Source organism: Oncorhynchus mykiss, chromosome 8, assembly GCF_057628025.1.
Source record: "Oncorhynchus mykiss isolate SJ-2025 chromosome 8, ASM5762802v1, whole genome shotgun sequence".
In the NCBI taxonomy this organism is placed as follows: domain Eukaryota; kingdom Metazoa; phylum Chordata; class Actinopteri; order Salmoniformes; family Salmonidae; genus Oncorhynchus; species Oncorhynchus mykiss.
Genome location: NC_143029.1, coordinates 9,575,714 through 9,594,108, shown reverse-complemented (window position 1 = coordinate 9,594,108; position 18,395 = coordinate 9,575,714). Strand labels below are relative to the sequence as shown.

At 43.8% G+C, this 18,395-nt stretch overlaps 1 protein-coding gene across 4 annotated transcripts in view; it reads left to right on the top strand.

Moving 5' to 3' along the window:
* Positions 1-18,395, top strand: part of cdc42bpb (CDC42 binding protein kinase beta (DMPK-like)) — a 117,487-nt gene that overhangs the window by 32,098 nt on the left and 66,994 nt on the right. For all 4 annotated transcript variants that reach the window (XM_036984689.2, XM_036984686.2, XM_036984687.2 and 1 more), the window contains exon 3: positions 14,414-14,497. In XM_036984689.2, the coding sequence (XP_036840584.1) occupies positions 14,414-14,497 (84 nt within the window). The remainder of the gene's footprint in view (positions 1-14,413; positions 14,498-18,395) is intronic.

The following is an 18,395-nucleotide window of genomic DNA, read 5'->3' as shown; positions in this document are numbered from 1 at the left end:
GAGAAGTGGGATGGACGGTAGAGTGGGGGAGAAGTGGGATGGACGGTAGAGTGGGGGAGAAGTGGGATGGACGGTAAGAGTGGGGGAGAAGTGGGATGGACGGTAAGAGTGGGGGAGAAGTGGGATGGACGGTAAGAGTGGGGGAGAAGTGGGATGGACGGTAGAGGGGGAGAAGGTGAAGTGGGATGGACGGTAGAGAGGGGGAGAAGTGGGATGGACGGTAGAGGGGGAGACGGTGAAGTGGGATGGACGGTAGAGGGGGAGACGGTGAAGTGGGATGGACGGTAGAGTGGGGGAGAAGTGGGATGGACGGTAGAGTGGGAGACGGTGAAGTGGGATGGACGGTAGAGTGGGGGAGAAGTGGGATGGACGGTAAGAGTGGGGGAGAAGTGGGATGGACGGTAAGAGTGGGGGAGAAGTGGGATGGACGGTAAGAGTGGGGGAGAAGTGGGATGGACGGTAGAGGGGGAGAAGGTGAAGTGGGATGGACGGTAGAGAGGGGGAGAAGTGGGATGGACGGTAGAGGGGGAGAAGGTGAAGTGGGATGGACGGTAGAGTGGGGGAGAAGTGGGATGGACGGTAGAGTGGGAGACGGTGAAGTGGGATGGACGGTAGAGTGGGGGAGAAGTGGGATGGACGGTAGAGTGGGAGACGGTGAAGTGGGATGGACGGTAGAGTGGGGGAGAAGTGGGATGGACGGTAGAGGGGGAGAAGGTGAAGTTAGATGGGTTTCGGAGAAGCAAGGCTCGATCATTGAATGTGTCTGAAAACGTTACCGGCTGTCACATTTCACCATGTTACCATCTTGGCTCAAATTTGTGAGTTTTGTTTGTTTATGAGTTGATCAACGCATAATAGTTAGTAGTGGCACCGACCGCTGTCTTACATCAGATGGTGTCACTCCTACGCGAAGCTCGTCCATTTTTATATCACCGCGCTCTCTCTAAAACTCTCCATGAAGTAGGCAGAATAACTATCAAAATTATGAAAAACTTTAGCTGATTTAATAGTTTGCATTTGAGAGAAAGTAAAGACCTAAGTGGTGGCTATTACATGCACATTGTGTGCAAGGACATCGGTTCGGCAACACAGTGATTTGATGAGCAGCTTTGCTAACTGACATAGCTAACGATAGGTAGCTAACTCTAGCGTTTTAACAGACATTAAAAGCTTACCAAGCCTGTTTGAAGCAGGTTTTACGTCAGGAAAATTTGGCGCAGGACACGTGACTGGGAAGATTTGAATCTATATTTTGAGAAATGTAAGTCATTCTTAGGCATTGAGTGTATAACCCATGAGGTTACACAGCCAGCGCCATCAATAAACTCATTTTTGTTGACCACCTCACGGTTCAGCTGTCAGAGGTTTGAGCACTACATGCCACAGGGCTTTGCATGCATAGGCCTATAAGCTTAGGCATCCACTGTATTGTAGTAAGATGTTAGATAGGCTGCTGCGTCTGCTATACAGATATAGACGTACATAAGGTTCATTTTTAAATTCAAATAAGTTTTATGAAGATAAGCATTATATTGTTAGATATTATAGCCTAAAACATTTTCTGAGTCAGTTGGATCGCCAGTGCATAGGCCTGTAGTGTAATGGGTTAATGACGACACCAAACCTTCACAAAAGTTTATAAACTTTATTTTACCATTATTTAACTAGGCAAGTCAGTTAAGAACAAATTCTTATTTTCAATGACGGCCTAGGAACAGTGGGTTAACTGCCTGTTCAGGGGCAGAACGACAGAATTGTACCATGTCAGCTCGGGGATTTGAACTTACAACCTCTCGGTTACTGGTCCAACACTCTAACCACTAGGCTACCCTGTCGAGCCATTGTTTGTAGGGAAGAGCAAGAGGATATATTGCGGCAAACAAAACATTACAGTTGTAACCGAATAAAACAAAACACTGCGAAATGGTTTAAACCTTGACAAATGTTTTGAAATGTCTTTGTCGCTTCGTATCTTAGTCACATCAGACATCTTTGTAAAGTCATTGTTATTGAGCTCATAACTGATTAGTTGAGAAATAAAAAGTATACCTACAGAAAGCAGTGTTTTCCCAGATTTTAAAATGTTATACAATCAGAACACTTTTCTTTCTCCCAGAGCTTTTTTCCCTCAGGGAAAAGAGTGGCTCGCTGGACACAACAGCAGGCCCCAGTGATACAGGGGCAGGCATGCAGACACTTTTTAATACAGGAATCATGAGGATAATGTACCTTACTGTTTGACCAAATTATGGTGTTAGCCTCCTAAAATTTTTTTTTTTTATTAAGGTGAGTGAATGTGCAACCCACACCGATGCAACTGTACAGCCAAGTCAAAGGGTGGTAAAATGCAACTAAATGACCTGTCTGGAGCCCCGCCTTACAGGATTTTCACTATAGACATACTATCCAAATTTAGTTTTACTTCAATGATAAAGTCCTCCCATATTCGCAATCAACAGTAGGCTTTTCATTTATTTTATCGGCAAAAAGCAAGCCACTTACCAGCTAACGGAAACCTTGCCCTGAAGTTGTCGATATGCAGCCCTAAAGTTAGGAGGAATTGTTATCAGAAATCTCTCCTTATATTGGCACGTTTTTCCGCTTTCGCTAACGCGTAACTTTGTATCGTTGTCAGCTTAGTACAGCGGCTGACTCGGGAGGCTACCGCAATGACTAAGAAAAACAGAAAAACAGCTGCTTCATGAAAACTGATCATGTTAGCAATAGCACTACTACAGTAGTTTACTAGCTAGCTTTAGTTTGGAAGCATTCATTATTGTGTGTGTGTGTGTGTGTGTGTGTGTGTGTGTGTGCAGCACTAGCTAAGTAGATAGCTGGTTAGTCAGCATCATTTCAGTTACTGGCTCAGTTAGCAAGCTGAATGTTGGATACATCTATGCTAGCTTTCATGCCTTTAGAAATACTGCTCCATGAAACACACACATCCTTAGCTAGATGTAAAATGGTGGGACTAAAACGTCCTCAACAGAAAAACGTCAACATGACAGATTAGTTCTAGTTTAGATTAATTCAGATTTATTTCGAGGCAGAAATGGGGATCAGTGGACGATGTCAATAACGTAATATTATCGAATGTTCGACGGCACATTGTAGCCACACTACTTTTGATCTATCGCATTACCCTTTGCGAGATACGAGACTGGCACGATATGAGACTGACACGATACGAGACTAGGGCTGGGCGATATGGCCAAATTATTGTATCACAGTATTTAAAAAAAAATAATAATAATTGGACGGTATGATGGTATTTTTAGTTTTTGAATACTGAAAGTTCTACATTTGCTTCATAAGTAGGGAGGGATCCTAGCGGTGGCAACCCACATTCTAGGTGATTTCAATGGGTCTTTCTCCATTCTGATAGTTTTATACTGTTCAATTCAACCAAAACAAATTTCACGACTATTATTTCTGCATTTCCTGCACTCCATTGCAGTGGTGGAAAAAGTAGCCTATTGTCATACTTGAGAAAAAGTAAAGATACGTTAATAGAAAATGACTCAAGTGAAAGTCACCCAGTAAAAATACTACTTGAGTAAGTCTTTAAGTATTAGGTTTTAAATATACAGTGGGGAGAACAAGTATTTGAAACACTGCCGATTTTGCAGGTTATCCCTACTTACAAAGCATGTAGCGGTCTGTAATTTTTATCATAGGTACACTTCAACTGTGAGAGACGGAATCTAATGCTTCTAATGCTGATGCTTCTTACGGAGCCACTCCTTAGTTGCCCTGGCTGTGTATTTCGGGTCGTTGTCATGCTGGAAGACCCAGCCACGACACATCTTCAATGCTCTTATTGAGGGAAGCAGGTTCTTGGCCAAGATCTCGCGATACATTGCCCCATCCATCCTCCCCTCAATACGGTGCAGTCGTCCTGTCCCCTTTGCAGAAAAGCATCTTCAAAGAATGATGTTTCCACCTCCATGCTTCACGGTTGGGATGGTGTTCTTGGGGTTGTACTCATCCTTCTTCCTCCAAACACGGCGATTGGAGTTTAGAACAAAAAGCTATTTTTGTCTCATCAGACCACATGACCTTCTCCCATTCCTCCTCTGGATCATCCAGATGGTCATTGGCAAACTTCAAACGGGCCTGGACATGCGCTGGCTTGAGCAGGGGGACCTTGTGTGCGCTGCAGGATTTTAATCCATGATGGCGTAGTGTGTTACTAATGATTTTCTTTGAGACTGTGGTCCCAGCTCTCTTCAGGTCATTGACCAAGTCCTGCCGTGTAGTTCTGGGCTGATCCCTCACCTTCCTCATGATCATTGATGCCGCACGAGGTGAGATCTTGCATGGCGCCCCAGACCGAGGGTGATTGACCGTCCTTGAACTTCTTCCATTTCCCAGTCAACATTTTTAGCCCTGATGTCCTTACACAGCTCTCTGGTCTTGGCCATTATGGAGAGGTTGGAGTCTGTTTGATTGAGTGTGTGGACAGGTGTCTTTTATACAGGTAACGAGTTCAAATAGGTGCAAGTAATACAGGTAATGAGTGGAGAACAAGAGGGCTTCTTAAAGAAAAACTAACAGGTCTGTGAGAGACGGAATTCTTACTGGTTGGTAGGTGATCAAATACTTATCATGCAATAAAATGCAAATTAATTACTTAAAAATCATACAATGTGATTTTCTGGATTTTTGTTTTAGATTCCGTCTCTCACAGTTGAAGTCAACCTATGATAAAAAATTATAGACCTACATGCTTTGTAAGTAGGAAAACCTGCAAAATTGACAGTGTATCAAATCCTTGTTCTCCACACTGTACTGTAAGTATCAAAAGTAAATGTAATTGGTAAAATGTACTTAAGTATCAAAAGTATGAATAATTTCAAATTCCTTATATTAAGCAAACCAGGTGGCACCATTTTATTTTATTTACGGATAGCCAGGGGCACACTCACACACTTAGACATTAATTTACAAACGAAGCATTTGTGTTTAGTGAGTCCTCCAGTTTAGAGGCAGTAGGGATGACCAGGGATGTTCTCTGTTTAGTGAGTCCTCCAGATCAGAGGCAGTAGGGATGACCAGGGATGTTCTCTGTTTAGTGAGTCCTCCAGTTTAGAGGCAGTAGGGATGACCAGGGATGTTCTCTGTTTAGTGAGTCCTCCAGATCAGAGGCAGTAGATGACCAGGGATGTTCTCTAGACAAGTGGGTGAATTGGACCATTTTCCTGTCCTGCCAACCTTTCAAAATGTAACGAGTACTTTTAGGTGTCACGGCAAATGTATGGAGTGAAAAGTACAGTATTCTCTTTAGGCATGTAGTAGTAAAGTAAAAGTTGTCAAATAAAACTAGTTAAGTAAAAAATAATTTCAAGTACAACTTAAGTTTTTTTTTGTTGGTATCTGTACTTAAGTTCTTTACTCCACTGCTCAGTAGAGGTAATTTCCACACTGCCATGTAGGGCTGCACGATATGGGCAGATAATCTAGGACTTATTTTTGACTTGCGAATTAGAGCCAAACTGTTGGAATCATGGAATCGATAGAATGACTATTCTAATTCTATAGTTAGAATATAATAGTGGGCACTTTGAATACAGTGTTTGAGATGACGACGAGTTAAAATGCCAGGGAGGAGTTATTGTGACAGGGTAGGAACTAAAGTGTTTCCTAGGGGACCCAATAAGCTTTGGCTACATTGCGTGTTTTCTCTTAGCTACTTCATGTAGCTAACACATTCTTGCTTTGCATATTCCTCTGATTTAGAAGATACTGTTGCACAAACGACATGCTGATTTAGGTCTACACCATCACTGGTATTGTCAGACTGTATCAGCTTGCTACGTTTGCCCTTACTCAGTACATTTATTAGCTATTATCATTAGCGGCTAACAAGATTTAGGGCAACTTGCTAAGAAAAGACAAACTAGCGGTTTTCTGATATATGAAATACAAACTAATAGTGTCATTATAGAATGCTAGTGGATTTATATTAAGAAGCAAAGTGAAAACAACATTGTTGTATGTGCTGCATTGACCATGCAGGCTGAATGCAAGTGTCTCGTGGTTGAGGAACATCAAATGCGCTCCTTGAGTGACAGGGAGCGTGGCTAGGTCTGTGTGGAAAGTTGTATGGAGAGAAAGAGCAGAGCGAGAGAGAACTCTAGTAGAGTAGCAAAGTAAACTATAAAAAATGACATTACACATGGCGTATCACATTTAACAAAACACAAATTCAAATACCGATACAGAAGGTAAGGTAAAAACCCAAATCGGTCCCTGCATCAATACTGATATATAGTAAAATACGGTATACCGCACAGCCCGATGTGCGACTGATACGAGACAGATCATTGGAGGCCTAATCGATGCGCTGTCTGACGAAAGACAATGGGCACCGACGTCATTATGATCATTATCCACAATACCACTTGCTTTCCATATTCACTGCAACTCGTCCTCAAAAAGATCCCTGCATAGGCCCTAGACTATATCCCATTTTGTAGCCATTTTGTCACACATACAGTGCTTTTGGAACGTATTCAGACCCCTTGACTTTTTCCACATTGTTTGTTACAACCTTATTCTATAATGTATTAAATTATATATTTTTCCTCATCAATCTACACACAATACCCCATAATGACAAAGTGAAAGCAGGTTTTTGAGCATTTATTAAAAAAAATATACTTATTTACATAAATATTCTGACCCTTTGGTATGAGACTTGAAATTGAGCTCAGGCGCATCCTGTTTCCATTGATCATCCTTGAGATGTTTCTACAACTTGATTGGAATCCACCTGTGGTAAATTCAATTGATTGGACATGATTTGGAAAGACCTGTGAGGTCCCACAGTTGACAGTGCGTGTCAGAGCGAAAATCAAGCCACGAGGTCGAAGGAATTGTCTTGTAGAACTCAGAGACGACAGGATTGTGTCGAGGCACAGATCTGCTACCAACAAATTTCTGTAGAATTGAAGGTCCCCAAGAACACAGTGGCCTCCATCATTCTTAAATGGAAGAAGTTTGGAATCACCAACACTCTTCCTAGAGCTGGCCGCCCGGCCAAGCTGAGCAATCGTGGGAGAAGGGCCTTTTATCAGGGAGGTGACCAAGAACCTGATGGAATCTAGTCAGGATTGAGGGAAAGATGAACTGATCAAAGTACAGAGAGATCCTTGACAAAAACCTGCTCCAGAGCACTCAGGACCTCAGACTGGGGCACACAGCCAAGACAATGCAGGAGTGGCTTCGGGACAAGTCTCTGAATGTCCTTGAGTGGACCAGCCAGAGCCTGGACCCGATCGAACATCTCTTGATGACCAAGAAATAGCTGTGCTGCGCCGTTCCCCATCCAACCTGACAGAGCTTGAGAGTATCTGCTGAGAGAAATGGGAGAAACTCCCCAAATGCAGGTGTGCCAAGCTCATAGCGTCATACCCAAGAATACTTGAGGCTGTAATCGCTGCCAAAGGTGCTTCAACAAAGTACTGAGTGAAGGGTCTGAATACTTTTGTGAATGTAATATTTCCGTTGATATATTTTTGCATTTTTTAAAAACTTTTTTTTTTGTAATTATGGGGTATTGTGATTTCATTATGGGGTATTGTGATTAGAGGTCGACCGATTTAATCGGAATGGCCGATTTTTGGACACCGATTTCGCCGATTTTAAAAAAAGGAAGAAAAAAATATATATATTTTTATATATATATTTTTTTACACCTTTTATTTAATCTTTATTTAACTAGGCAAGTCAGTTAAGAACACATTCTTATTTTCAATGACGGCCTAGGAACGAACGGTGGGTTAACTGCCTTGTTCAGGGGCAGAACGACAGATTTTTACCTTGTCAGCTCAGGGATTCAATCTTGCAACCTTACGGTTAATTAGTCCAACACTAACCACCTGCCTCACAAGGAGCCTGACTGTTACGCGAATGCAGTAAGAAGCCAAGGTAAGTTGCTAGCTAGCATTAAATGTATCTTGTAAAAAAAACAATCAATCAATCATAATCACTAGTTATAACTACACATGGATGATGATATTACTAGTTTGTCTAGCGTGTCCTGCGTTGCATATAATCGATGTGGTGCTTATTCGTGAAAAAGGACTGTCGTTGCTCCAACGTGTACCTAACCATAAACATCAATGCCTTTCTTAAAATCAATACACAGAATATTTTTATATTTTTAAACCTGCATATTTAGCTAAAATAAATCCAGGTTAGCAGGCAATATTAACCAGGTGAAATTGTGTCACTTCTCTTGCATTCATTGCACGCAGAGTCAGGGTATATGCAACAGTTTGGGCCGCCTGGCTCATTGCGAACTAATTTGCCAGAATTTTACGTAATTATGCCATAACATTGAATGTTGTGCAATGTAACAGCAATATTTAGACTTGGGGATGCCACCCGTTAGATAAAATACGGAACAGTTCCGTATTTCACTGAAAGAATAAACGTTTTGTTTTCGAAATGATAGTTTGCGGATTCGACCATATTAATGACCTAAGGCTCGTATTTCTGTGTGTTATTATGTTATAATTAAGTCTATGATTTGATAGAGCAGTCTGACTGAGCGATGGTAGGCACCAGTAGGCTTGTAAGCATTCATTCAAACAGCACTTTCGTGCATTTTGCCAGCAGCTCTTTGCAATGCTTCAAGCATTGCGCTGTTTATGACTTCAAGCCTATCAACTCCCGAGATTAGGCTGGTGTAACCGATGTGAAATGGCTAGCTAGTTAGCGGCGTGCGCGCTAATAGCGTTTCAAACGTCACTCGCTCTGAGACTTGGAGTAGTTGTTCCCCTTGCTCTGCATGGGTAACGCTGTTTCGAGGGTGGCTGTTGTCGATGTGTTCCTGGTTCGAGCCCAGGTAGGGGCGAGGAGAGGAACGGAAGCTATACTGTTACACTGGCAATACTAAAGTTCCTATAAGAACATGCAATAGTCAAAGGTTAATGAAATATAAAAATCGTATAGAGAAATAGTCCTATAATTCCTATAATAACTTCAACCTAAAACTTCTTACCTGGGCATATTGATGTTAAAAGGAACCACCAGCTTTCATATGTTCTCATGTTTTGAGCAAGGAACTTAAACGTTAGCTTTCTTACATGGCACATATTTCACTTTTACTTTCTTCTCCAACACTTTGTTTTTGCATTATTTAAACCAGGCTAAATAGATTTTATTGATCTATTAAGTTAAATTAAGTGTTTATTCAGTATTGTTGTAATTATCATTATTACAAATAAAAAATAAAAATAGTCAGATTAATCGGTATCAGCTTTTTTGGGTCCTCCAATAATCGGTATCGGCGTTGAAAAATCATAATCGGTCGACCTCTAATTGTGATGTCATTATGGGGTATTGTGTGTAGATTGATGAGGTGGAAAAAAACGATTGAATCCATTTTAGAATAAGGCTGTAACGTAACAAAAAGTGGGAAAAGTCAAGGCGTCTGAATACTTCCCGAATGCGCTGTAAACACAACACTACTGCAGTGCACTCTTCCAGCCCCACCACACACGCACACATTCACCCTGCTGCTGCTAACACAGGAGAGAACCTTGTACCCAAATACTCCAAAGCTCAAGCCCTATAGCTGGAGGGCACAGAGGGATTCTGTACCCTCTAGTCAATTAGTAACCCAGGCAGCAAGACCCTCTGCTCCCCTCTCCTTCCACCCAGTCAATCATTGACACCAAACCCAATGGAAGCTCTCCTCTCCCCTCAGCTTCCACCCAGTCAATCATTGACAGCAGACCCAATGGAGGCTCTCCCCTCAGCTTCCACCCAGTCAATCATTGACACCAAACCCAATGGAAGCTCTCCTCTCCCCTCAGCTTCCACCCAGTCAATCATTGACACCAAACCCAATTGAGGCTCTCCTCTCCCCTCAGCTTCCACCCAGTCAATCATTGACAGCAAACCCAATGGAAGCTCTTCTCTCCCCTCAGCTTCCACCCAGTCAATCATTGACACCAAACCCAATGGAAGCTCTTCTCTCCCCTCAGCTTCCACCCAGTCAATCATTGACACCAAACCCAATTGAGGCTCTCCTCTCCCCTCAGCTTCCACCCAGTCAATCATTGACAGCAAACCCAATGGAAGCTCTTCTCTCCCCTCAGCTTCCACCCAGTCAATCATTGACACCAAACCCAATGGAAGCTCTTCTCTCCCCTCAGCTTCCACCCAGTCAATCATTGACACCAAACCCAATGGAAGCTCTTCTCTCCCCTCAGCTTCCACCCAGTCAATCATTGACACCAAACCCAATGGAAGCTCTCCTCTCCCCTCAGCTTCCACCCAGTCAATCATTGACACCAAACCCAATTGAGGCTCTCCTCTCCCCTCAGCTTCCACCCAGTCAATCATTGACAGCAAACCCAATGGAAGCCCCCCCCCCCCTCAGCTTCCACCCAGTCAATCATTGACACCAAACCCAATTGAGGCTCTCCTCTCCCCTCAGCTTCCACCCAGTCAATCATTGACAGCAAACCCAATGGAAGCTCTTCTCTCCCCTCAGCTTCCACCCAGTCAATCATTGACACCAAACCCAATGGAAGCTCTTCTCTCCCCTCAGCTTCCACCCAGTCAATCATTGACACCAAACCCAATTGAGGCTCTCCTCTCCCCTCAGCTTCCACCCAGTCAATCATTAACAGCAAACCCAATGGAAGCTCTTCTCTCCCCTCAGCTTCCACCCAGTCAATCATTGACACCAAACCCAATGGAAGCTCTTCTCTCCCCTCAGCTTCCACCCAGTCAATCATTGACACCAAACCCAATGGAAGCTCTTCTCTCCCCTCAGCTTCCACCCAGTCAATCATTGACACCAAACCCAATGGAAGCTCTTCTCTCCCCTCAGCTTCCATCCAGTCAATCATTGATGGACTTGATGCGAATTCTATTAGAATGTATTGACAGGCCTCCGTCAAGTCTCTTACTCCTTGATCTCAACACACACACAGCTTTTCTCTCTCGATATGTAGCGACGCATGTCCTTCCAGATACGAGTTTACATCCTGTATCTTTTGAATACACAATGTACCCTGGAAGTGTGACCATGTCCACGGTGGCTGTGTGGGTGTGTGTGCGCTTGACAAGCTCTCAGGCAAAATGTCAAAGAGCTCCAGTGATGTGTGTGTGTGTGTGTGTGTGAGAGAGGCCCCGCCAATGCACGCCTCCCACCATCTCCCTCCTGCTGTAGAATCAGGTCAGCCTGACTGCCTCCGTCTAAATCTGTGTCTAAAAAAGGAGAGGAGGAAATAGGACAAGAGGGAGGGAGGGAGGGGGGGGGATAAGGATTCAGAGCACCAAGGGTTGGGTTTGTTTTTCTAGGTCAGAGGTCAGTTATCTGGTGTGGTCGGGAGGAGTGATAGAGTGCCGAGTGTGTGGCTTATCACTGTGTTCTAACCAGTCCTGTATACACTCAGTGTATACAACCTATATGTCCCTGTGTTGTAGCCTAACCTGATTGTGTGTGTTTGCTAGTTAGTATATATTGTACTCTGTGTTTGTGTGAATGTATATTCTGTCCTCTCTTTCCTCTTCGCTTCTTATCTGATCTGTTTACATTGACTGGCTACGTGGTTTTGATCTGTTTACGTTGACTGACTACTGTACTGGCTATGTGGTTTTGATCTGTTGACGTTGACTGACTCCTGGCTGTGGTTTTGATCTGTTGACGTTGACTGACTCCTGGCTACGTGGTTTTGATCTGTTGACGTTGACTGACTCCTGGCTGTGTGGTTTTGATCTGTTGACGTTGACTGACTACTGGCTGTGTGGTTTTGATCTGTTGACGTTGACTGACTCCTGGCAATGTGGTTTTGATCTGTTGACGTTGACTGACTACTGTACTGGCTATGTGGTTTTGATCTGTTGACGTTGACTGACTACTGGCTGTGGTTTTGATCTGTTGACGTTGACTGACTACTGGCTGTGGTTTTGATCTGTTGACGTTGACTGACTCCTGGCAATGTGGTTTTGATCTGTTGACGTTGACTGACTCCTGGCTATGTGGTTTTGATCTGTTGACGTTGACTGACTCCTGGCTATGTGGTATCTTGATGTTATTGTGAGACAGATCTGGGTTAAAATAACAAGTCTTTGAGTCTACCAGATTGGTCAGTTTTGCAACTTTTTTATTAATCTATTGGTTCATTAAGCCAGGTACGCTCAATCAAGCACAGATAAAATATTTCCAGTAATATTTGATCACAGGTCTGGAGATGAGAAATATTGTGTGGATGGGGGATCTTTCTGTCCAAGTGTGTGATTTTTGTGTGTGCGCTTGTGTACCTGCCCGGTTGTGTGTATGTCTGCCTGCCCGTGCGTGTGTGCGTGTGTGTGTGTGTGATTGTCTGGTCTCCTGGCCTGCTTTGGCAGCATACCGGCCTCCAGACCAGTCAGGTGTGTCCCTCTGACGCACCTCCTCTCTGGCAGTTCACTTAGGTATACACACACCATGTCACTTGTGGTGTGGAGTAAGCCAAGGTTCAACACACACACACACACACACACACACACACACACACACACACACACACACACACACACACACACACACACACACACACACACACACACACACATGTGATCCTTTGCCTTATTATGTGTTAGTGCTTCAGTTGCCCTGGAAAATATTTTCTCATTAAAGGAAAGATTCACCCATTTTGAATGTTAGATTTGTTTTTGTGCATCTCTGAGTGATGATCTATCGATTCCTGCGTCATTTCACGTGTTTCTGAGCTATTGCCATTCGTTCGTGCAGGCAGAAATTTGGCCGGTATGTCGTTGCACTGTGGTAGTCTCTCTCACTACACTGGAAGTTCATAGGAATGTGACTTTTAGATGGTGAAAAAGTCTATCAGATTACAATACTGGCTGACGTTGACTTCTCTCGATTGAGCCATTGATCATATTTTTTTGCGGTATTCCTACCTTCGAGAAATGTGTAATTTGTCTGCCTCTTCAGTCCCGGGTGCAGTTGCATGGTGCAGTTGCATGGTGCAGTTGCATGGTGCAGTTGCATGGTGCAGTTGCATGGTGCAATTGCGTGGTGCCTACTTCACATGCTGTGATATTGACGTTGGTATTATTGTGTGTAGCTACGTTTGCTAGTCAGCCAGCCAAGCCCATAGAGAAAGCATTGCATTGTCGATTTGCTACCGTAACCGTATTATAAGACAAAATGAAACATTTGTTCACAACAACTATTCTGCCCTACCAAGCAAAAAGGCAGTAACTGCTCATTTGATTGAAAATGAGTTCATTAAATACACGCTTAATCATGTACAAGTATCCTGCCTCTATTGTATTGTGTTTTGGAGAGAATGGTGGTCATGTTAGCAGTAACTGTATAAAGTTACTATGAAACCAAGGTAAATTAAAGCTGTTTTTCCTCAGTTCCACGCAATGAGCAGTTACTGTCTTTTTTTTTTGCTTGGTAGGGCAGTATTGTTCTCACATATTAGTGGTATTTCACAGTAAATTATAGGAATGAGTGGTTTTGGGTGGATTATCCCTTTCACTAAGCCCTGTCCTGGGGTGTGTCTGAAGCACCGTTAATGCTGGCTTAGCTGTATTTGGCCTCTTAAGAAATACGTGTACGATTTTGAATGTGCATCGAAAAGCCTTAGTTTGTAATGCATTGTAATCATAGCTCAGTGACGGCTCTCCATACACGTCTAGGCCCAGAACTATTTTACCGACCAGAATCACAAGCCAGCGTCCTACAGTGTTTCCCCTACCATTGTTCAAATAGGGCGGTGGGCCCTCCCAATAAGCTCTGCCCCCCCCCCCCCCCCCCCTCATCTAAAATTATTTGACTTCAACATTTTGGATGCTGATTTGAGGCATAATTGCACTCCGCCTGGAAAATAATCTAGGGGAACAGAGGGTCATGTTCCTTAGGGCACGCAACTGCACTTTTTTTTTTATAAAAAAAAATATATATATGTTTTGCAACGGAAAACCCAAAATGAGTGTTACTTATTACACAGTCCACTTAGTGTTAAGTCCCTTCCTGTTTCAGTCTGTTTTCATCCGTTTGGTAAGTAATGAACACGCGTCCTGTATTCACCCAATACATGCTGGATGTTGATGTATGTACATGAGGTTAAGGATCACAACACTGCCCCGCGTCCCAAACGGCACCCTATACTTTTGACGAGGTGCTAAGTGAGACTCATCCACTATCATAGAAAGCAGCGGGTCCTAGGGTGGACTGCTGCAGGCTTACAGTAACTAGGCTAGTAGGAGGGGGATGGAAACATCAATAAGGAAAAGTCAGCAATTCCCAGCTCTCTTAATTACGCTGCATTTTAATGGTGTAATGATCTCTCTCCCCCCTCCATCTCCATCTCTCTCCCTTTCTCCTTCCTCTCCCTTTTTTTCATCTCACCCTCCATCCTTCTCCCTCTAGGTTGCGGTGGTGAAGATGAAAAACACGGAACGCGTGTACGCCATGAAGATCCTGAACAAGTGGGAGATGTTGAAGAGAGCTGAGGTAAGGATCATAATGGGACTGTAGAATCTACCATTTGACACAAAGACATAGAAGTTCTAGAGCGTACACTCCTGCTCAAGTCAAGGTTGGATGTTCTATTTCTATGCCGTAGAGAAGAACCATACCCGTCTACTGACTTTGCTGCCAAAAAAGTGCTCAAGGCTTCATTTGCATGGTCGACAATGGTTGTTAGCCACGCTCACCCAGACGTGCACGATCACCTATCCACTCATGAGATTTCCTACGTACCTAAATACAGCCGAGACCAAATTCCCTGGTTAGGCATAGTTCCAGAAACATTCCCGACGTTCCAGAGTTTTTAAAAAGTTTTTTTCTTAAAAAAAAATCCTGGTTGGATGATTAATTCCCTGCTCCTGGTTCCAAGAACGTTTCCTTCGCTTGTTATTCCCTGCTTGTTGTTTCGGGAATCATCCATCCTGTATTTCTGAAAAACCTGGGCACTTTGTGGCAATCAGTTTTATTTTGTTGTATCCCTTGCAACCATTTTGAAGGGAAATGGGTTTCACGGTACCGCGGACTACCCTTAGAGTATTGGCTTTAGTATAATACTACTGCCCCTGAGTATAGTCCGCAACGCTGCCCCTAACCACTGACCCACGGTCACATATTAATTCATCCCTGAAATGCTTAAGGTTAGGATTGATCCTAAACAACTGATCCTAGACCTGTGATGAAGGACATTGAGCTGAATCTATTCCTGGTCAGCCTCTGGACATATTCTGGTGTTGGGTGAATTTGCTCCTAGATGCTGAACTTGGGTCAGTTTTGCATTTTCCCCCGCTAATGGTTAAGATTAGTATTGAGGGAGGGGAAGCTGATCCAAGATCAGCATATAGGGGAACTGTTTAGTTTACCGTACACCGGTATTCTAGCTGGAGAGTGGAGACTGACGGACTGACGGGAAGGGCAGGGCGGCCATCTTCTTTTATTGTGCTGTTCTCTACCTCTTGACCTAGTTTTAGCCCAATGGGCTCTGACAGTGGCCTGAGGCCTGGCACGCCGCGTCGCCAGAGCTTTTGTCAGTAATGGTCAGTAATCCCCATCCCACAATCCCTCAGTATGTGTGCAGCCTGGGCAATACAGAGGGGAGGTGTTTACGACTCTACTGTACACACAGCACTGCCTGCAGCATGGCATTCCAACCAGCAGCGGAGTAGGAAAACAGTCTTTAAAGATGACTGGATAGACAGACGGACGGACAGCTAGACCAGACGAACTCAACTGGCGGATCGCGGTCCGGACCCGGACCCAGAGAAGGGTCAATCCGGACCGGACAACATTGCATTTTGTTATATAAAAGTCAATACATTATTTTTAGACAGCTTTTAAATAATCAACCGGGCGCAGTGGCCTCTTTAACTCCACCAATCACATTCATCCAAATATCCTCCGCGGAACCTTGGGACAAGCAGGCAGAAAGAAGCAAAGATTTGACTGTGGTTTCAACTGTAAATATCACAGATAGGAGGAGCTTAGTTACCAGTATCTTTGTCAATATGGTTTGTAAATGTTTTTTTTTATTTAAGTTGACTCTGAAAACTATGTTCAAAGACTAGTCAATGGAACAGTATTTATTAATTCTCCCCGCAATTAGCACTGAACCAATGTGCCTGATATGCAGAGTGTTCGTAGCTCTCGTGAAAAGTGCAAATTTTAAGTGCCATTTACACCAGGTACAGTAAATTCAATCAGACGTATCCCCTGAACACCGAGGTGAGAACAAACAAGATTAACCAACTAAAATCCCAATATGAGAGGTCCACCAAAGTCCTTATCAATTCCCTGATAGCCCAACAACGTGAAATGGATTCTTCACTGAGGATAGCCTGGGTTTTTGGGAAACACAAATTTCTGTAATTTCTCTCGTGAAATCAAATCGAATTTTATTTGTCACCTGCGCCGAATACAAATATAAATAAGTGTTATGTAAAAGTAGCAAATAATTAAACCGCAGCAGTAAAATAACAATGTGGAGGCTATATACAGGGTGTTACGGTACAGAGTCAATGTGGAGGCTATATACAGGGGGTACCGGTACAGAGTCAATGTGGAGGCTATATACAGGGTGTTACGGTACAGAGTCAATGTGGAGGCTATATACAGGGTGTACCAGTACAGAGTCAATGTGGAGGCTATATACAGGGGGTACCAGTACAGAGTCAATGTGGAGGCTATATACAGGGGGTACCGGTACAGAGTCAATGTGGAGGCTATATACAGGGGGTAGGTACCGAGTCAATGTGGAGGCTATATACAGGGGGTACCAGTACGGAGTCAATGTGGAGGCTATATACAGGGGGTACCAGTACAGAGTCAATGTGGAGGCTATATACAGGGGGTACTGGTACAGAGTCAATGTGGAGGCTATATACAGGGGGTACCAGTACAGAGTCAATGTGGAGGCTATATACAGGGGGTACCGGTACAGAGTCAATGTGGAGGCTATATACAGGGGGTACCAGTACAGAGTCAATGTGAAGGCTATATACAGGGTGTACCGGTACAGAGTCAATGTGGAGGCTAAATACAGGGTGTACCGGTACAGAGTCAATGTGGAGGCTATATACAAGGGGTACCAGTACAGAGTCAATGTGCGGGGGCACTAGTTAGTTGAGGTAATATGTAAATGTAGGGAGAGTTAAAGTGACTATGCATAGATAATAGAGTAGCAGCAGTGTAAAAGAGGGGGCATTAATGCAGGACAAGAGTGACTTATACATGAATGTTGCACGGCCCACAGTGACTTATACATGAATGTTGCACGGCCCACAGTGACTGATACATGAATGTTGCACGGCCCACAGTGACTGATACATGAATGTTGCACGGCCCACAGTGACTGATACATGGATGTTGCACGGCCCACAGTGACTGATACATGAATGTTGCACGGCCCACAGTGACTGATACATGGATGTTGCACGGCCCACAGTGACTGATACATGGATGTTGCACGGCCCACAGTGACTGATACATGGATGTTGCACGGCCCACAGTGATGTTCTGGGCATTCAGATTATTCTTTCTGTACACCTGTCCTTTTGTTCTCAAGAAAATGTTATTTTATATAAAAAATAATAATAATTCATGACCCATGTGTAGTTGTTCACAGTGCACTTTTTGCATAGACAATCATACAGCCACTTTTGTTCTTTAGCAATGTTGATGCAATGTTGATGCAATGTTGATGCAATGTTGATGCAATGTTGATGCAATGTTGATGCAATGTTGCCCGTGTTTACATTCAAAAGAAGTAGTAAATAATTCCAATTCTTAGTCTCATTTTAATATATTTGAATGTACATTTTATATAACATGTTTCCTAAGTCGTAGACTGTTTGTTAAATACGCTGTACCACAGCGCCGATAACGGACCAAATTCATCCGGACCTTTGCCACCTAGGAAATTTGTGTCACTGGACCTCTCAGATAGTAGTTGAGTACCCCTGGACTAGACTACTGTTACACACAGCACTGTATTCCAACCTGCAGCGGAGGACTGGACCTCTCAGATAGTAGTTGAGTACCCCTGGACAAGGCTACTGTTACGCACAGCACTGCAGCATTGCTGCATCTAATAGGGAGCGTGAGTGAGAGGTTGCGAGCAGGGAGGGAGTCTTGTCATCTAATAGGGAGCGTGAGTGAGAGGTTGCGAGCAGGGAGGGAGTCTTGTCATCTAATAGGGAGCGTGAGTGAGAGGTTGCGAGCAGGGAGGGAGTCTTGTCATCTAATAGGGAGCGTGTGTGAGCGGTTGCGAGCAGGGAGGGAGTCTTGTCATCTAATAGGGAACGTGAGTGAGAGGTTGCGAGCAGGGAGGGAGTCTTGTCATCTAATAGGGAGCGTGAGTGAGAGGTTGCGAGCAGGGAGGGAGTCTTGT